Source organism: Phyllostomus hastatus, unplaced genomic scaffold (assembly GCF_019186645.2).
Source record: "Phyllostomus hastatus isolate PE091 unplaced genomic scaffold, TTU_PhHast_1.1 phas_scaffold_501, whole genome shotgun sequence".
NCBI lineage: Eukaryota > Metazoa > Chordata > Mammalia > Chiroptera > Phyllostomidae > Phyllostomus > Phyllostomus hastatus.
In genome coordinates, this window is record NW_025334033.1 from 10,834,458 (window position 1) to 10,856,182 (window position 21,725).

The 21,725-nt window shown below is 36.5% G+C and overlaps 1 protein-coding gene across 1 annotated transcript in view; it reads right to left on the bottom strand.

The window, feature by feature from the left end:
* The window catches only part of UBR1 (ubiquitin protein ligase E3 component n-recognin 1), a 127,244-nt gene that overhangs the window by 14,862 nt on the left and 90,657 nt on the right, over window positions 1-21,725 (bottom strand). Inside the window, exons 34-42 of the mRNA XM_045822463.1 lie at window positions 18,643-18,736; window positions 16,657-16,805; window positions 11,450-11,505; window positions 10,349-10,445; window positions 5,331-5,398; window positions 4,218-4,368; window positions 3,709-3,796; window positions 1,955-2,088; window positions 226-334 (exon numbers count right to left, since the gene is read on the bottom strand). Of these exons, the coding sequence (XP_045678419.1) occupies window positions 226-334; window positions 1,955-2,088; window positions 3,709-3,796; window positions 4,218-4,368; window positions 5,331-5,398; window positions 10,349-10,445; window positions 11,450-11,505; window positions 16,657-16,805; window positions 18,643-18,736 (946 nt within the window). The remainder of the gene's footprint in view (window positions 1-225; window positions 335-1,954; window positions 2,089-3,708; window positions 3,797-4,217; window positions 4,369-5,330; window positions 5,399-10,348; window positions 10,446-11,449; window positions 11,506-16,656; window positions 16,806-18,642; window positions 18,737-21,725) is intronic.

Consider the following 21,725-nt stretch of genomic DNA (forward strand, 5'->3'; position numbering starts at 1 on the left):
TGGGGAAAATAAGTACAATGAATGTTAGTCATGGTGGAGCAAGTAGAAATTCCAGCTGCCCATGGTCTTATCCCCAATTCCTTTAGAGGGTGAATTGGGAATCTCCTATATTTTTGCCATCCCCTTCAATCAATGCTAATCGGTTTAAAAGCTGGCAAGTAATTTTAATTTAAAATTTCCAAACTGCATAATTAACTCAACAATGATATTTTGTCCCCACAATACCTCTGGAGGAGGGGCTTTACGGTATGCCAATATTCCTGGAAAAGTAGGAATAAATTTGTAGGTAAAGAAAGATAGCTACAGAGTGCACTGTACTCTCCTTCTGCAGAATCTGCAAGAGAATAAACATACATTTAATAAGCACATTGTTCTCACCTGGTTAACCTGTTAATACAGTTTCTTCACTGTTTATGTTCATTTCTGTGCTCTCTATAGAGTATATCTTGTATTCTCTAAAACAGTAGGTAGCAAATAAACCAAAGGGATCCTTTTAAAACATAAATCTGACTGAGTCATTCTCCTGATGAGATGTCTCCTATGTGAAAACACCACATGATATGAAATACCAAGTCCTTATTGTGGCATAAAGACCCTCCATCAGGGGTGTCAAACTTATTTTTACCAGGGGCCACATCAGCCTTGTGGTTGCCTTTGGAGGGCCAAATGTAATTTCAACTCCTTAACAGTTAAGGAGTAGTTACATTTATACAGTCCTAACATTATTTTGGCCCTTTGAAGCCAATTGCGAGGCTGATGTGGCCCCCCGTGAAAATGAGTTTGACGCTCCCGCCCTACATAACCTGGCCCCAGATGCCTCCTGAGCCTCATTTCCTACCCCCCTCCCTCCTGTTCATTATGCTTCGGCCACATTCTTCTCTTTCCTATTCTTTGACTCATCAAAGCAAAGCCTTTGCATTTATTGTTCATTCTGCTTAGGAGTACTCTTCCATCAACCTACACAGTTCAACCCAGTTCTTTTTTCAATGTCTCCTTACAGAAAAATCCTTCTATGACTATCTACCTAAAAGAATTATCCACCCTGGTTCCAGCATTCGCTATGTTCATGATCTGCTTTATTTTTTTTTGTAGCACTTGTCACCATTTGACATACCTATTAATCTGTCTGTTTATATTTGGTTTCCTCCTAATACAACAAAGAACTTTAACTGCCACATTACAGCAGCAACTATATAAATATATACATGATTTTTTTAAAACTGCAAACAACAGATCTGTAATGGTAGTAGCTACTTGGAAAGTAGCATCCTATTTTATATAGGATTAGGACAAACCTAGATCCATAAACCCTACTAAATTGAGTTCAAGATTAAAAAAACTGATAGCCAGTAAAGCTGACCTGGTCATTATAATCTCAAAGGATAAAAGAAAGAATCTATAAGCCATTTTGGTGACTCTTCCAAAATCATGAGTGTTTGGTTTTTACCCATACAAAGCCACAAGGAAGCCTTCTCTACTTTCATCTAGATTTAAAGAAGGAGAAAGAAAATGACTCTGTTATTTAAATTTTGAACATATGTCACTTTTAAAAAAATTAAAATGCTCCCAGGAAAGGACTGCAGTATCAAACCAAGGCCCTGTATATTTAACAGAGTATACAGTAAAGTTTCCTTTAGCCTAGTCAAACAGTTCCCCTCCTTAAGGTCAACCAATGTTTCCAATTTCTTTTATAGCTCACCCTATCAGTTATATTCTGCATGCAGACATTTTATAAATTCTAGCACATTAACTATACATAGAAAGGAGCCACAAGTAGGTTTTATAGATTATAATCTGGGTTTTGGCCTGACCTTTCCTACACTGGCGCAGGGGCACACAGGTTCAGAGTGAAGGAATGAAGGGCTGGTACTGCGTGCTCTCATCTGGTATTCTTGAGGCTGAACTTAAGGAAAAAAGTCTTCCATCTACTGCTCTGATTTCATTTTCTACTTACTGGTAAACAGGTCTTCAGGTGGAGTTACTCCAAGTAAATAGTGGAAAAACAATGCAGCACAACGAAGGTAAGGGATGATGCCATTCTTCAATGAGACCCACAAATACCAGCCAGGAATATCACACCCAATGCAGCTAAGAGGCAATAATTCCACAACAGAAGAGAATACTGATGAGACTAAAACCCTAGATTTTAAAAACCTTTTCAAAAACATAGCTAAGTATTTTAAATCAGGGGTGTCCAACCTGCGGCCCCAGGTCAGGATGGCTATGAATGTAGTCAACACAAAATCGTAAATTTACTTAAAACATTGATATTTTTTTGTGTGTGTGATTACATGTTACAATATATTTAATGTGTGGCCCAAGACAACTCTTCTTCCAGTGTACCCAGACACCAAAAGGTTAGACACCCTGATAATTTAAATAATTTTTTATTCTTTTAATTTTTAAACATTTAAAACAAAATATTTAACTAGCTATAGTTTCAGTTTTTAAATCTCCTAATAGTTTCCTAAAGAAAACCACAAATCTTGCATTTTTTACCATGTAGATTTTTAATTTATTTTACTTTATTTTAATTCTCACCTGAGGACATTTTGCCATTGCTTTTAGAGAGAGGAAGGGGGTTGGGGAGAGTAGGAGAAAGAGAGAGAGAGAAAGGAAGACAGAGAGACAGACAGACAGACATCGATGTGAGGGAAACACTGACTGGCTGCTCCCATTATGCACTCCAACCAGGCAATGACCGTGCAACCTGGGTTATGTACTGTCACCAGGAGTTGAACCCACAACCTTTTGGTCTACAGGATGATGCTCCAACCAAGTGAGCCACACTGGCCAGAGCTTAGCATATAGATTTTTAAGACTAAAAGCTACTTTCTTCTTTTTCCTAATCCTTATGATGAAATGTGCAGCAGATATATTTATCATAACTAACCAAAGCAGCTAAATTAGCTAAAAATAATTAATACCTTCCTGATTTCTGTATTAAAATTAACTGGTGGTTTGTAGGGCAGTAAACTGTTTTATATGATATTGTAATGGTGTGACAGAGTGAACCCCAGCGTAAACTATGGACTTCAGTTAATAACAACGTATTACTATCGTTTTATCGAATGTATAATACTAAAAGCAAGACATTAATAATAGGAGAAATTGGTAGAGGGAGAAAATAAATGGGAATGCTATACTTTCTGTTCAATTTTTTGGTAAACCTAAAACAGCTCTAAAAAATGGCCTATTAACATTTGGTACCCAGAGTAAGGAAAAAAAAAAAAAGACTTATGAGGAAGAGGAGAACGAAAAGGAGACCTTGGCAACAGTTGAAGCTCAGATCACTCCTATCACACTTTGTTTTAACTTCTGCATCGCCAATATATTTCACATATCATTCGTAACGGCCTTAAAAAACCCCCTCTAGTTAAGTTCATTAACTATATGAATTGCTTTAAAAGGAAAACCTATTTTCTATTTTCTACCTTTATTTAAATTCAAAATGCTGTCATTTGTTAAAAATTCTATCATCCTTGGCCTATATCCCCATAGCAGTTTATAAGAGTAAAGATGTGCCAAAACTTGTTTCAAGTCTTAGAAACAAATAAATGGCTAGCTGTTATTCCAAAAGCCCTAAGTCCTTTTTAAAAATTGGAATTAAAATGGTTCCAAAGTTATACTGTCAAACAACTAAACAAAGACGTGGAATTATCAAAACAATACTGAAGCAGATTAAATGCATGGACTGCCGCTACTCACCCGCTTATATACTGAGAAACTTCTGCCAAAAAAGAAGATGCAGAACGAGCCTCTTCACTGTCTTCTTGAACCTGAGCAAGGGGGAGGCCTGAAAAAGAAATTTTGAAAGATAAATCTATAAACTGGCCATTCAATTTAAAATTACACCTCAATTTAGTGGTTTCAGGATAATAAATAATGTCTAGTTAAGTGAGGTTCTTTCACTTATTCTCAATCTAAATAGTAGATTCTGATATTAAAACTATTAGGTAAACTTTATCAGTATATTACGTGGAGAAACAAATAGGGCGAAATCACAGCCTTGTGAAACATGGATATTTAATATTTATTATTACATAAGAATTTATAATTATACATATTTAAATAGCATCCATAAAGAAATGAATCATCCTTCAACAACAGACATAATATAGAACTTAGCAATACATGATTAACCACAAGCACAATTAATTTTGCCAATAAATCATGGGCAAATGTTATGTACAATTAACAAATGATGAGAACTTTACCTGTGTCTATGGTAAGAAGTATCTGAAGCATGTGTGCCATGGTAATCAAATGGAAGAGATAAAGGTGGTTATAGGAAGAACTGACTGATGAAGGCTGCAAATCAACAGTGTCATCCCAATACAAGGATGGGAATGCTAACACAGCACCTACCTATGAGAGAAAATGGATATCAACATGCGCAAGAACAGAAAACAATACAAATTAATCTCATAATTAAATGTAAAGGGCATTAGAAGCTATACTGTGTTTGTGTGGTTTTTTAAAATAACCATCATATTTTTCCAAATTATTCAACAGAATACCTTGTAATATATTGTACCACAAATGAAGGACAAAAGTCATCACCAAATAGGTTATCCCTTTGCTGGGTCTACTTATTCTAGTTCTAGGTAGTGGTCTCAAACCCTGTGGGATTCAGGAGATTCAACATTACGATCACTTGGGGAGTCACACTGATACACAGGCCTCACCCCAGTCCAACCAAGTCAAATTTTCAGGAGTCAGGGCCCGGTTTACCAGCACTCTTAGTGACTGCATGGGTAGAGGCCTGGAAAATGAGGGATGAGGATACTGGCTAACAAAAACTCCATGCTCTCAATCTCACCACTGTTCTCCCTAGAGATGTTTTTTGAGGGAATGAAATCATTACAGGGATAAAAACATTCAAGAAACTCACAAAACAGTTGCCACCCATCCATAGGTGTTTGGGGGAAGCCTAGCTGTGTCCATGGCTGGTCCCTAGCACCAAATAACTAATAGTTTTAAGATAGCTAATGGTGTCATTCACTTCTTATAAATAAATTAGGAAAAAGGGGAAAGGGAAAGCATTATCTATTAGAAAAAAATTGCTTGTATAGACACCAGCTAATTATAATCAACTGTGGTAGGACCTATTATAAAGTAAAGAATAAATATGCTTTCATTTTTAAAGTGATTTTGATAGTCTCAGTGAAATCTCTATCTATCTGTAAACAAAATGGACACAAGAGACAAATTCATAGTTTGAACACCAATAATTTATAATATTGAACAAAGAGCATCAATTTGAATGAGGAAAACACATAAAATTATAAACTTGAGTGACTTCTAATAAAATTTTATTGAACACTTACCAATACATGAAATAGATCTACAGATAGAAGGCAAGGTGTATCTTCTGATTTTAGGTTAGGAAGAACAACTAAAATAAATAAATGATTATAATTCAGTCAGTAAAATAGCAATGTAGTTAAATATAAACCAAATATAAAATCTAAAACAAAAATTGTTCATAAAATAAAGAAACTGATACAATGGTACATTACACATTTGAGATATGGAAACCATAATTAAATATAAACTAAACTGAGAACAGGCTCCTAGAAGGCCTTGGTTTCAATTTAAGAATTAAACAATAAGATAGAGGAGGAAAGGTAAATAAATTAACTCAAATAGAGACTGTTCAACAACTGTTTGCTAAATGAATAAGAATTAGTTTTATACAATGTTCCCTAGTACTTTTTTCTCCTTAACTACAAATTTCTAAATGTTCTGTGATAAAATATGTGAACAAATTTGAGGTGGGAAGCAGACAGAGCATGCAGTGTAGTAGAGTCAGTGAAATGAGGTGGAGAAGATCCTCCTGAACGAGGTAACGGTTTATACGGACTGAGGACTGGGAGGAAACGCAGATACTGTCTTTCTAATTTGGTCAGTGTCTAAATTCACGAGTGAGGGAAACAGGGACAGGCAAGTAAAATCAAGAATTTAAAACAACAGTAAGGGTTGTGTACATATAAAAATGAAGAGATTAATTGTATTTCAATAAAGCTATTATTTTTGCAAAGGAAGGTAAGAAGACTTTTTCTACATTAGGTCAATATCTTAATCCCAGGTCCAAGAGTTTAAACCAAAAGCATTCAAGCTAAGAGCATAGATAGGTGTTGGAGTCAGAATGGGTTCCAGTACTGGCTGTGATTATTTGTCATAGGCAAGGGACTTAACTAAATTTATAGTATACACACAATTCTGGTGAGGTTCATTAATTAACACATGCACTTATAACACTTATCTCAAGCCTGGTATATAGTAACCATTCAATAAATGTTATTGATATTGGCTTTATAAAACAAACTAAAGTGATCACAGGGCTTTGTCATTAACTAGCTGTTTGTTAGAGAAATGGGAAGGGAGAGAGAGGAGAGAAACATCAATATGTGGTTGCCTCTGCCCCCAACTTGGGACCTGGCCTGCAACCCAGGCATGTGCCCTGACTGGGTATTGAACTGGCAACCTTCTGGTTCACAGGCCAGCGCTCAATCCACTGAGCCACACCAGCCAGGGCCTCGGGACAGCTTAATAACTCCTAATTCCTCCTGAATTCTATCACCTTTTCTGCCACTTTATCTGCCATCTATTTTTCTTTCTTTTTTTTTTAATTTAATTTTTTTTTAGAGGGGGGAAAGAGAAGGAGAAAGAGAGGAAGAGAAACATCGATGTGAGAGAGAAATATCAATTGGTTGCCTCCTGCACACGCCCCAGTTGGGACCAAACCTGCAACCCAGGCATGTGACCTGACCAGGAATCAAATGGGAGACCCCTTGCCTCAGGGGAGGCTGCCCAAACAACTGAGCTTCATGGGTAAGGGTTGCCATCAATTTTTCTTACAGGCAATTGTGAAATTCCTTTTCCTGGCTGCTGAATGTATTACTTTTAAATTCCTCTGAAATGAAAAGTTAATTTTGGCATGCATATTTTCATTTTATCTATACTAAAGCTCTCTCTTTTTAGTAAATTAAAAACCTCAGCAAAGCTTATGTGATATAGTGGGAAAAGCTTGGGATTTTATAATCAGGGTTGGGTTCAAATATTTGTTCGGCCTTACTGGTTTTATGACCTTGATCAAAGTCATATGACTTCTCTGGGCCTTAGTTTCCTCATCTGTAAATGGGGATAATGATTTCTTTGAAGGATGAAGAAATAAGATTATATAAAAAGATCTTTGTATGGTGCCTAGCATGTACTTGGCTGTGAGCACTGTATGTCCTATTGCTACTGCAGAATCAATATATTAAAAACAACTTTCACTCCCTGGCTGGCGTAGCTCAGTGGATTGAGCACGGGCTGAGAACCAAAGTGTCGCAGGTTCGATTCCCAGTCAGGGTACATGCCTGGGTTGCAGACCATGACCCCCAGCAACCACACATTGATGTTTCTCTCTCTCTCTATCTCCCTCCCTTCCCTCTCTAAAAATAAATAAATAAAATCTTTAAAAAAACACAATTTTCATTAGCTTTCACACAAAGCAGCTCTACTGTGGACTTCCCTATCTCTCAATCATTATTATTTTTTAAAAATAATTTTTAAAAAATTTTAAAATTTATTTTTAGAGAGAGGGGAAGGAAGGGAGAAAGAGAAGGAGAGAAACATCGATCAGTTGCCTCTCCCATGCCCCCAACTGGGGACCTGGCCTGCAACCCAGGCATGTGCCCTGCCTGGGAATGGAACCCCAACCAGGGACTGGAAATCAAACAGGTGACCTTTCAATTTGCGGGATGTCGCTCAACCCACACCAGTCAGGTCTCAACCATTGTTACTTTTTTAAATTCAAAATCTTGCCCCTGCATATCCAACACATCTCCTTCCCTAATTTCTGCAACTACATCCGTATACACATGAATCTCTCCATACATATATCCCTCTAATTTTTCTTTTTCTAATCCAACATATATAATATGAAATTAACCCTAGAATACTGTTGCTCAAAACATTTCAAAAATTCCTAATAAACTAAAGAATTAAGTTCAAACTTCTTACTAGGGCATTTAAGACTTTTATTTTTATCAAAACAACTTCACATTTCTCTATCTACAGGTACCACTACTCCTATGAAACTTGTCTATTTGAACGCACCACATACTTCTCTACCTCCTCGATCTCTGTTCAAACTGTGCCCTGTGCTTAGACTGCTTTCTCTGATCCTCTCAAATTATTCTTATGAACCATCCCTGCAAAACTCAATTCAAAACCCACCCTGTTAGAGAACAGCAGAGTCCTATAGTGATCCCTTCCACGTCTTAATTCTTGAACCACACATCTGCAGCATGTATCTGGTATTTGGTTACTTTGTAAAGTGTTTTCACAGAGGTTCTGCTTCTATAATTCAAGCATAAGCCTAGGGCAGGGACCATGTCTTACACCTGCACACAGGGTGGAGCAAAAGTAAGTTGCTGGCATGGAAAATACAATAATTAATAATAATACAAGCATAAACTGTGTTTCATGTATTTGTACTTGTGAGCATGTGAAACACAGTTTATGCTTGTATTATTTATTACTGTATTTCCCAAGTGAACTGTAAACATATTTTTGCTTCAACCTGTATACAGTTTAAAGCTCTAATGCCTTGCTAATAATGATCCTGCTAACAAGTTTTCACGTGACAAACATATATATAGGCACATACACTACAGAGTAAAAGCACATCAATTCCATTAGTTACTGCAAATTAGAGATGGTGCACTACTATTATAGTCCCTGCCATCCATAATGATGTAAATTACTCTGCTTGTTTGCTCCTTATTTTGAGACATTTAAAAAATCATAAATCCTGTAATGTGTGATAAGTGCAAAAGCAGAGATTATATGGAAGTGCTAGGATAACAAGGTATCCAAATTATGACTGAAATGAAGAGATACCAAAAAATTCAAAACAAAACCAAAACAGTACTATGCAAATATGACAAACTGTTCAACATGGCAAAGGCAGGTACATGTAACATAAGCCTATCCAACCGACCAATAAGAAAAAAAGTAAATTTAAAAGAAAAGGGAAAACATTTTAAGTGTGTGGTTAGAAGAAAAGCATCAATATTAGATACTTATTAGCATGAGGTTAATTCAGGATAAAGCTGGAAGTTAATTCGAAAATATAAAAGCTAAGCATATCAAAATTCTAATGAAACTCAGGTGGCAGCATTGGACGGAGCTATGGAATCCCTATGTCATCAGAGGGAGCAGAAAGCTGCTCAGAGAGAGCTGCTTAAGAGGCCTGTGAGGATTAATTAACAAGGAGGAAAGTGGCCTGTCTCCACAGACTTTAAATGTAAAGTAGCGGGTCAATTTTGAAAAAAAATGAAAAGAAAGCCCTGCTAGATCAGTAGATCAGCGGGCAGAAAACTGCCTGGCTTTAAAATGTAAACAAACAGAGTGACTCTTATTTTGTGGAAATGTATTTAGAAAGGGCAAACTTAAACCACCCTACCAGTGATATTCTGAACTTATGAACAAGCAGACTTATAAACGGTCATTTTTAAGCCTGACCTCTTTAGGTGCAGAGGAGCTCCTGTAATCCAAATGCCCAAATGGAAATGCAGATAACCAAAAGGAGAGCCAAATCATTCTACAACTATACAATCTCTAGCTCTTCTTTTATTTTTTTATTAATTGAGAGCATCATATGAACTAGGTTCATTTCTAGTTGTTAGAACCTAAGAAAACCAACTGTTATATAGCCTGTCTCTCAAAGAAAAAGGCACAGAGCCATAAACCCACATTCTGAGATTACATTTTTACTTTGTCTTGATTCACCAGCAAAACTGTAAAAGGATCTTTCATGTCAGTGCTCCCCTTTCTAACTAGATTGGGATACAAGGATGTTAGTGGTTGTGGATGCTTTTTCAACAAAATCTCTTGGAGGGTATAAGGGACATATGTTGAAAATATCTGATACTTTTTAAAAAAGATTTTATTTCTTTATTTTTAGAGAAAGGGGAAGGGAAGGAGAGAGGGAGAGAAACATCAATGTGTGGTTGCCTCTCACACACCCCTTACTAGGGACCTGGTCTGCAACCCAGGCATGTTCCCTGGCTGGGAATTGAACCCGTGACCCTTTGCTTCACAGGCCTGTGCTCAATCCACAGAGCTATACAAGCCAGGGCAAAATATCTGCTACTTAAAAAATCAGGTATTACGAAACAACTGTATGTTTTATTTTATTTTTTGTTTTTGTGAGGGTTCAAAATGAGTGCAGTGCGTGGTTTCCTAACAAAATACACTGCCATAAATGTGATGGAAAAGACATGTATATAATAAAATAATAATAATAATAGTAGTAGCAGCAGTAGCAGTAGTAATTCAGTATAGGCTCTACCTGATAGGAGACGAATCAGATGTTTCTGTATCAGGACTTGAGGACAGGTGCTCCTCTGTGCAATGGCAAACTGCATTAATGCTTTCAGACCATTATGCTAATTGTAAAGAGAGGAATATAAAAGGGAAAAATAATAGACCTAAGTCATTCACTGTAAAAATAAATCCCAGTCTGTAAGAATTAGTTGCAGACTTATTATATACTGAACATTCTTGCAAATAAATTTCAATATTAATACTTCTGAAAAGTTTTATAACCTTGCCAAATTTTTAACAGCTCTCCCATGGAAAAGAGGTATTAAAGCTATAATCACTTCAATTCTCACTTAAGTATTCATTTTCTCCAGAGTCAATTTCTTAAATGCCTGGTGAATTTATTCTATTGAGGCCTGTACAAATAAATATATTAATAGAACTTCTAAAATTATGACAAACAAACCCTGAATTCAGGGAACAGTGCTCCTATTTCCCGAACAGAAAAAACTCATCAGAAGCCCATTGTGGATTACAAGTCCCTGTGCCAGCTGTCAGAAAAATAAGAGGGTAATTGGCTAGGAAGGTGTTGGTCTAAGAAATCCTTAGTCACCCATTCTGTGCTTACAGGGCTCCTGAGCACATTCTTGAGTGTCGTTTTGAGGGCCCATACGTTATGAGGCTTAGGCCTGAGCCTAGTCCTGTAGTGTCAGGATATGCCCATCAAGGAAGCATGGCTTAGTTTTATTCCTGGATTCAGTATGATGATTTATTTAGAGCTAAGCCAGCATTAATAATTAATGTTACATGATAATGCAAAATTAGTGAGAAGGGAAAATGTAGATTTCTAATTTGGCAAAAAACAGAGAACGGGAGAAAAACCAACCAGTATCATCTGAAATCTCTCTGAATTACACTGAACCACCAAGACTGAGTAACCTCTAAAGTGTACAGTGGCCATTCACTCTTTATAAGACCAAAGTGGCTCCTTAAAAAACAACCAAACATAGAATTCTGCTAATTTAACAGAAAAAGCAGTGAATAAAGAATTTTTTAAAAGATAAACCAACTGTGGACTCCCTAAAAAAGCATACCATGAGTCACATGTACCCTGTACAAACATACATACCTGTCGATTTTGAAGTGCTCCAAACAGAGGTTTTCCTTCATCTCCCAAGAGGTTTTCTCAAAGAGTAAGAAAAACAAAAAAAATAAGTCCTCAATACTTGGTTTCCTTCTATCAGATATCTTTTTACTAATCACATTTTTCATCAGATTCAAAGTTTCATGTTTAAGTCTGTGCCAAAATTTCTAAATTTTGGAGTGAGGGAATATTATAGAAGCCAAAGACAGATCACTTACAAATTGCTAATATAAACAATAATTTCCCTGAAGCAATCTATAAAGAATACTTGGGAAAAACAAAGCTTCCTGGTTCATTTTTCTACTTTTAACATCTCTTCTATGCAAAAATTTTAAAATAATTTTTAATAGATTTGCAACCCATTTTTTATTATAGTTGACATATAAGTAACAATTTATTGTGCTGAAAAATAATACACAAAGTAGATGCAAATAACTTTATTCCTCTTATAGGTAGTATTAAAAAGAACTATAAAAGATTAATAGAGAAAAAGATAAAAATAAAAATAAAAAAATGAATTCAGAAATATACAGGGTCTAGCAGAAGTAATTCCTGCTTGAGTGTGGTTGGTAGGCAATAATATGGGTGTAAAATTTATAATTTTAATTTGAACATTTCACCAAAAATATTATATGGTGTACTTGAGTATGATATTGTTATGTTACAGAATTATATGCTTATGATTTGTGATAAAATATTTTATAATAAAAAAAGAGATGTTATTTGTGCTGTTCCCTATATTCTGCCTTGTTGGCTAGCGTATTATTTCTAAATTACTTTTTACTTCTTTTTTCACAGATTCTTAGCATAAGATACATCTATGAATGGGGAAGGCTTATTTCTTTTGTTTCCATCTTTGAATGTTCCCAACTATGACAATACATTTTGTCCTTGTCTCTCCACACTCACAGGGAAAGAGGTAAGTTAGTTAACAGCTTATGCACTAGGATAAAGTAAAGCATTATGTCCACTGGATGGAAAAGCACTATAGTGAAAACAATGTAACACCATATTAATCAAACAGGGTCCAATTACTAGGATACAGAACCATATATAAAGATTTAGTCTTGTTCTCCAGTGAATTTCTCATTTGTTTTATGACAAAACTGACTTTCTTTATGTTTAGTGTCTAAATATAAATTCTTGATTCCTAATGCTTATACTGCACTGAAAGTCTTCAAGAGAAAGTTAGATTTTTGTTCTATTTAAACCTATTGTTATTATTTCTCATTTTATTTAACCCCTGTAAATATAAACCCATATATTATATTTTACTCATGACCCAAGTTCGGCGGGTTTGGAAGTAACTCCTGAAATTTGTTCACAGAGACTGATGTTGAAATGATTTCATGCTATTTAAGTCAAATCATGAAAGTGTCTTGTTACAAAAATATATTTAAACAAATAAAATGTGGTAGACCCCATTAAAAACAACCACCAAAAATATATATTGGAAATAAAGACAGAAACTGGATGGATAAAGACGCTATGAAAGAATAAGTTATTGTTCTTTTTCATGTAGTAATGCATATCTCATAACTGTAATGAGCAACAATGCTAATTTAAAAAATCTAAGTCATTCTTCACTGTTATACTTTTCTCCTCCCTCCCCACCACCTTTAATGAAGTATAATTGATTTATAGCATTGTATTGGGCTGGGCAAAATGTCTGTTTAGGTTTTTCCATAAAATACACATTTTTCATTTTTACCAGTAACTTTATTGATTTGGATATTAGGAGTAGGTCAATTATTTCTCACTATTAGCTTCTAGTCAGTAGAGGCCAGAGGTGCTGCTAAACATGTTCCACTGCATAAGACAGCCCCACAGCAAATAATTCTTTGGTCAAAATGTCAATAGTACTAAGAAATTTTTGCAAACCACTTTTGACACATTTCATCATTCACAGCACCTTCTCCACACACTTCACAAATCTTTTGCATTTCAATTGTGTTTTTACCTTTCTTGAAATAATAAAGTATTAATATATAAAAAATGTTACGTGTTTGGGTGGATATTTTGACAGCTGGCCACCACTGGGAACAGCTGCTTTGCCTGGGTAACAACAACACTGGCTGGTCCAATTTATACAAAAATATAAAATTATGGACTTCCAGTCAAGATGGAGGCATAAGTAAACATGCCTCACCTCTGCACACAACTAAAGCAAAAAATACAACTAGACTACAAAACAAATATCATCCAGAATTGTCAGAAAATTGAGTTGTGTGGAAGTCTGACAATGTAAAGAAGCCACATTCACGCAGACATGTAGGAGGGGTGGAGACTCGGAAAGGCACAGAGACAGGAATGGGCACACCCACATCCACGTGTGGTAGATAAAAAATGGAAGGGATACCTCGGGAGCAAGGGATCTCAGGCACAGCCCAGACCACCCAGACCAGTGTTCCAGTGCCAGCAAGTTAAGTCCCCATAATTTATGGCTGTAAAATCAGTGAGGGAGGAAACAGTGGGATTCTCAAGAGACTCCTCTTAAAGGGCCTGCAAAGGACTTAGGACTCCCGAAGAACCGCCACCCTCTGGGATTCAGCACCAGGGCAACAGCTGGAAGGGCACCGGAGGCATATGGGAAGAAAGTGAAGTGGAGTGCCGGGAGACATCTTCCTCCTGGGCAAAATTCCAGAGTGCAGGCAGTGACATTATCCCCTCTCCAAGCCCTTCTCCACACAGAGCAAGTGAGTGGTGATGTGGGTTGCCCCACCCTGGTGATTACCTGAGGCCCCACCCCACACAGTTTACAGGTGCCTTTTCTACAGTAGGCCACACTATTAAAACAGGGAGTCACCCTGGCTGGCATAGCTCAGTGGATTGAGTGCGGGCTGCGAACCAGTGTCGCAGGTTCGATTCCCAGTCAGGGTACATGCCTGGGTTGCTAGCCATGACCCCCAGCAACTGCACATTGATGTTTCTCTCTCTCTCTCTCTCTTTCTCCCTCCTTTCCCTCTCTAAAAATAAATAAATAAAATCTTTTAAAAAAACCACCAGGGAGTCAAAGCAGCTCTACCTAATACACAGAAAAAAATATAGGGAGGCTGCCAAAATGAGGAGACAAAGAAATATGGCCCAAGTGAAAAAACAGAACAAAACTCCTGAAAAAGAACTAAATGAAATGGAGGTTAGCAAACTATTAGATGCACAGTTCAAAACACTGGGTATCAGGATGCTCCAGGAACTCACTGGGTACTTTAACAGCATAAAAAAGACCCACACAGAAATGAAGGCTGCATTAGGTGAAATAAAGAAAAATCAACATGGACCAACAGTGGAGGAGATGAAGCTGAGATTCACATCAATGATATGGAACACAAGAAAGGAAAATGCACTCAATCAGAACAGCAGGAAGAAAAAAGGATTTAAAAAAACAAGGATAGGCTTAGGAACCTCTGGGAAATCTTTAAACATATGAACATCCAAATCATAGGGGTGCCAGAAGGAAAAGAGGAAGAGCAACAAATTGAAAAGTTATTTGAAAAAATAAGGAAAGAAAACTTCCCAAGTTTGGTGATGAAAATAGATATCCAAGTCCATGAAGTACAGAGTCTCAAATAAAATGAACCTAAAGAGGACCATACCAGGACACATCATAATGAAAATGCCAAATGTTAAAGATAAAGAGAGAACCTTAAAAGCAAAGAGTAACCTACAAAGGAGTTCCCATAAGACTGTCAGTTGATTTCTCAAAAGAAACTTTGCAGAAGTCCCTTGCCAAAAGGGACTGGCAAGAAGTATTCAAACTGATGAAAAGCAAGGACCTACAACCAAGATTACTCTATCCAGCAAAGCAATCAGAATTGAAGGGCACATCAAGTGCTTCCCAGACAAGATAAAACTAAGTAAGTTCATCATTAAGCCATTATTATATGAAGTGCTAAAGGGAATTATATATGAAAAAGAAGATCAAAACAATGAATATTAACATGGCAATAAATTCACAACTATCAATAATAGAATCCAAATAATATACTAAGCAAACAGGCAGAACACAAACAGAATCACAGATACAGAATTCATTTGGAGGGTTATCCTTTGGGAGAGGGAAGGGGGAATATAGGGGGAAAAGTACAGGGAATAAGAAGCATAATTGGTAAGTACAAAATAGACAGGGGATGTTATGAACAGTATATGTAATAGAGTAGCCAAAGAACTTATATGCATGACCCATGGATGTGAACTAAGGGAAGGGACTGCTGGAGGGAATGGGGGTACCAGGTGGAGGAGGGCAAAGGGGAAAATATTGGGACAACTATAATAGCATAATCAATAAAATATATTTAAAAGAAAAATATATAAAATTATGTACATAAAGAATAAGTTTCTAGGACTTTACTTTGTATTAAATGTACCTTTATGTTATGACAGAATCTCATTCATAGTAAAATGTTCTCAAAAAAATGTTGTGTTTTCATTCATCTTCAATATTTAAATGATTGCACAAAAATTCACCAATTTTGATAAGTTTTTAAAAAATGCACACTGATATGACTGACAGCTGTCACAATACAGTCTAACAAAATAGTTTCAAATGACGTTAAGGACAACTAAGCACTACTAGAGTCATTGTACAGAAAAAGCATTAACAGACATTTTGGCCAAACTGATGTAAATTTAAGGTGTACAATATGCCGCTTTGATTGCTACATTTTCTATAGAAAGCTTTTAATATAGCAGGTAACTTTAAAGTAGGCTTCCTTTCAGATTTGGTTAGCTTCTGCCTGCTAATCTGTCTCTCCTGACCACCTCAGTCAGTCTTTCTTTCCATTTTTAAGTGACTTTCTAAATTCTTTAGGGGATCCCTTTCTTTTTCTCTTAACATGTAAAAGAAATAATAATTAACTGAATCTTTCTGTAGTGGTTCTTCTTCCTTTGAGCCTTTTCTTCTTGGCCTTCTAGCACTGCAAATCTGCCATATTTTGAATCTAGCTTGCCTCATGATGTCCATTTCAAATATTTTTTGCTTATGTTGCATATGGACATTATTGTTGTTAAAAAGAGATCAATACAAAAATTCTCAGACTAAATGGCATCAGGCTACACTAATCTACGGAAATATTAACAGTATGTTCAAACAAATAACTATTTGAAGCCATCAGGGGAAAAAAGGAATAATTTTTAGTCAGTCAATGTTCATTGTTCGTATAAAACCTCCCAACCAGTTCTCTTATAGGCTGTACCAATTGCCTGAATAGTGAAAGCACATGTACTCCAGGTCATCATAGGGATTCGAGGGTCCGTTTCATCAGGAGGCACTTTCAGTCCAATTCTATAAATTGTTGTGGCAAAGAGAACGACCATTTCCTTGATGCTATTAGAATACTTTATCCTAAAAATAAAATAGGAAAAACATATAACATGATTTAGTAAAAGGGACTACCTACTGAGAAATCTAATTAGGCATTGAAGCAATAAACAATTTAACTCCTTTTGATAAAGTAAGCTGTTTTTTTTTTTTAATTTCCTTTAAGATTTTTATTTATTTATTTTTAGAGAGGGAAGGGAGGGAGGGAGAGAGAGAGAGAGAGACAGACAGAGACAGAGACAGAGAGACAGAGACATTAATGTGTGGTTGCTGGGGGCCGTGGCCTGCAACCCAGGCATGTACCCTGACTGGGAATCGAACTTGCAACACTTTGGTTCACAGCCCGCGGTCAATCCACTGAGCTATGACGCCAGCCAGGGCGCTGATAAAGTAAGCTGTTCTTTATCAAGTTACAGATTAGAACTTCAGCAGAAAATTTATTCGTTAAGAAAAAACTGGAGCCCTAGCTGGTGTGGCTTAGTTGGTTGGAACATTGTCCCATAAACCGAAAGGTCATGGGTTTGATTCCCAGTCAGGGCACTTAAGGATTCCCAGAAAGGTGACTTAAGGATTTTCAAGGAGTCACAGACTGAACCTAGGTTGCAGGTTCAGTCCCCAGTCATGGTGAGTACAGGAGGCAGCAATTGGATGTCTGTCTCTCTTTCACATAGATGTTTCTCTCCCTCGTTCCCTCCCTTCCCCTCTCTCTAAAATTAATGAGCATGTCCTTGGGTAAGGATTAAAAAAAAAAAAAAGAAAGAAGAAAAATGGGAAAAGCCGAACTGTGTTTCCTATAACCAAAAAAATCTCCCTTACAAAATGGTAATGACCTATATAACTTCACTTCCTAGGAAAGATGCAGTAAATGATCACAGCAGAAAAGGCTTCAGCCCAAATAAAGGGACAGACTAGACAGTGCAAGAACAAAATTCAGAGGAAAAAGATCTGACATACAAGTTTAGTGTCTGGAAAAAGGAGCAAGAAGTACCTTTGTGTTAAGAAGGTATGTGTGGGGAGGGGCAGGAGCAGGTGGTAGTAATACCATGTATTTGGAGGGATAATTTCTGGTTTCCTGAACTTCTATCTGTAGTAAGTTAACATGTATTTTCAGTAGCAGTGGGATACATAATATAAATAAGGATCACAACTAGAAATATTTACCTCAGATAATACTCATTAAATCAAGGGTGTCAAACTCATTTTCACCGGGGGCCACATCAGGCTCACAGTTGCCTTCAAAGGGCCAAATGGAATTTTAGGATTGTATAAATGTAACTACTCCTTAATTAGGGGCAAGGCACTCGGTAAGCCACCAGGTAGAAACAAGGTGCTGGGCCGGATAAAACAAGGTGGAGGGCCAGATTTGGCCCACGGGCCTTGTGTTTGCCACAGGTATTAAATAATACCTGATTTAGATATTTTTTCAATGTGTCTTCACATAAATATCTTTCCAATAATCTTATGAGGTAAGTTAGGAAGGAAATGTCTCAATTTTACAAACAAGAATAATGAATTAGGGAGGGAGAAAGGTGACTTAAGGATTTTCAGGAGTCACAGAGCAAATCAGATGTGACTTAAACTGAGGTCTCTTAAATTCTGCTTTTCTGTAGGTTGGACTAAATAGAAATGGCACTTTTGTTGCTCAAAAATAGTTAATGATAGGCGTGGTCCACCCTAGTATATATTACTCTAATATCTCAAATCACTTAATTGTATTAATACAAATAAAACTCCAGGGAAAAAGAAAAAAGATAAAAATGGGAAAAAGAAACAATTTTACAAACAAAGCAGGAAGTATGGAAGCAAGGAAGGACTGTTCTCCACTGTATTTTCACAACCATTTAAAAGTTTAAATACTTACGAAGACTCAACTCCATAACTCAGGATAGAATGGAACTCAAAAGTGGAATCACCCATTCCTTGATCAAATAGGACTGGAATTGCTGGGTTTTCTCCTTATAAATTAAAAGGAAAAAGAAAAATCATGAAAGTTTAGTCTGATGCACACCTTTGCAGCTTATAAAAATTGTATGTGATTATTTTTAAAAATTCAGAAAATGATAATAAGCAATAAATCATTCAAAATTTCTCCATACAGATAACATTATGTGATATTCTTCTGTTCTCTCTATGACTGTTTCACGCATTAGATTTTTAAAAAATATTTTATTTATTTATTTTTAGAGAGGGAAGGGAGGGAGAAAGAGAGAGAGAGAAACATCAATGTGCAGTTGCTGGGGGCCATGGCCTGCAACCCAGGCATGTGCCCTGACTGGGAATTGAACCTGCGACACTTTGAGATTTTTTTAAAAGGACATTTTATAATACTGTTCCTTCTCTTGTTTTTTTCACCAAAGGATCAGAAAATGCCTTTCCACATCAGTAACTTTGCATCTCTATTTTCATTTTTAATGGATATATAGCATTCTAATAGTAAGGCATCATACAGTAAATAACAGCAAAGGATTTGTAGCCAAACTGTCTGGGTTTGAATCCTAGCTCTGATATTAACTATTATGAAGACCATGAGTAAATATTAAAACTCTTTGTGGCTCCATTTCCTCATCAAATTTGAATTATTGTTGCCCTATATGAATGTTTTTTTTTCTGGTTGCTTTGAAGATTTTGTCTTCATCCTTGGTTTTGGCAGTTTGCATTTGATCTATCTGGGTGTGGTTATCTTTAAGTTTATCTGAGGTTTATTGAACTTCTTAAGTCTGTATTTTTAATGTCTTTCACCAAATTTCTTAAGTGGTTTCCAGCCATTTATTTCTTCAAATTTTTTTTTCTTTACCATTCTTTTTCATTTTGGGACTTCAATGGCACAAATGTTGAATTAAAGGAAAAATTATTCTATCTGTTCTTAAAGCCGTTTCTTTTTACTCCTTGGCTTTTTCTGTCTATTCTATAAGTAGGATAATTTCCACTACTCTAATTTCAAATTTACTAACTCTTACCTCCCAATCTCCACTTTACTATTGAGATCATCCAGTTAATTATTATTTCATGTAGCATTTTTTCAATCCTATTATCTCTATTTAATTTTTTTATAGTTCTATTTTTTCTTGCTGATAACTCCTATATTTCCACTTATTTCAAGAGTGTTCACCTTTACCTTACTTTTTAAAAAAAATCTTCACCCAAGGATATATTTATTGATTTGAGAGAGAGAGAAATTGATGTGAGAGAAACATCGATCAGTTGCCTCCAGTATGCATGTGACTAGGGATCGAACCTGTACCTTAGGTATGTGTCCTGACTAGGGATTGAACCCACAACTTTTATGGTGTGTATGGAACGATGCTCAAACCAGCCGAGCCACCTGTCTAGGGCTATCTTGTTTCATAATTACATACCTGCTTTAAACTTTATGCCTGAAAAGTTCAACATTTAAATATTTCAGGGTTGGCATTTGATTGTTTTTTTGTCCTTGAGAGCTGGTCCGATTCTCCTGGTTCAAGGTATATCAAATAATTTTGGATTGTATCTTGAATATTTTGAATATTACATGTGAGCTTCTGGCACCTATTAAAATTCTCTGGAAATTTTTTGTTAGGCAATTTTGTTAGGCTATGTTTTGTTAGGCAATTAACCGCATTAGGTTCCACAAGTTCTGTCTCACTGTGGGTGGTTCTAATGTTGGTTTTCAGTGCCTTTGCTGTCAGCAGCTGCCAGGACACAATCTACTCAGGTGTAAGTCTGGGACTTGACTGGTGATTTAATCAAACTTTGATCTCAGAGCTGCTGCTAAGCTTCTCGGGCCCTGCCCTGGACAACGTGGAGTTTCAAGTGAGCCCAGAACTTGCGTTGGTCTCAAAAATAGATTACCCTTCTATAACTCTTTCCTCTCTGGAATTCCCCCTCTACTTTCTAGCTCCAAGAAGCCCTTTCTCCTAGTTCTTCTGGTTAAAATGACAAGTTTCTCTCAGTTTTAGTTCCCTGCACTATCATCAGCTAGCCTTACATGTGAAGCTGTGAGGCTACGAGAAAAAAATAAATAAGGATTCATCCCGCCTTCTTTGGAAGACTGGGGTCCCTTTTCCTAGTTCTTCTGGCTGGAGAGATTAGTTTTCTCTTGTGACTTTAGGTGTCTACATGGCTACCATAGCAAGGCAGCTCTACGACAGCTTTGAGGGGGCTAGCTTCAGAGAGGGCCAGAAGAGGGGGTAAAAACCACAACAGGAATTCCCTTTAGGCTCTCCAGCTCTGAGGGGTTTCTTTTCCTCTTCCTGGTCCTCTGGCCAGAAAGAGAGCACCTCTTTTGGAGATTCTGTTGTTCCTGTTACACAGTTCTGTGACTAAGGTTACCATAAGTCAAAGCTAGGAAATAAAGGAGGAAAAAAAAACAACCCAAGATACTCAGTGCCTATACCAATCATTCTTTAAATTGTGACTTTTTTCTCTTAGCCTCTATTTTCTATTTTTTAACTTAAATTGTATTTTATTGTATAAGCTTTTCCCGTTGTCCCAATTTTTTCCCCTTTACCCATCCACCTAGACCCTCCTCCCTCAGGCCATCCCCATACCTCTGTCTATGTCCATGGGTCATGCATATATCAATACAGTCTTTGGGTACTATATTCCCTATGCAGTACTTTACATCCCCATGACTATTCTGTAACAAGCAATTTATACTTCTTAATCCCTTCACCTTTTTTATCCACTCCCCAGGCCCCCCTCCCATCTGGCAACCATCAAAAAATTCTCTGTATTTATAATTCTGTTTCTGTTTTGCTTGTTTATTGTTTTTTTTATTCAGTTATTGATATGTATGTATTTATTGCCATTTAATTGTTCATATTTTTCTTCTTCATCTTTGAGAGGACCCTTTAACATTTCATATAATGCTGGTTTAATGATGATGAACTCTTAGCTTTTTATTATCTGGGAAGCTCTTTATCTGTCCTTTGATTCTAAATGATAGCTTTGCTGGGTGGAATAATT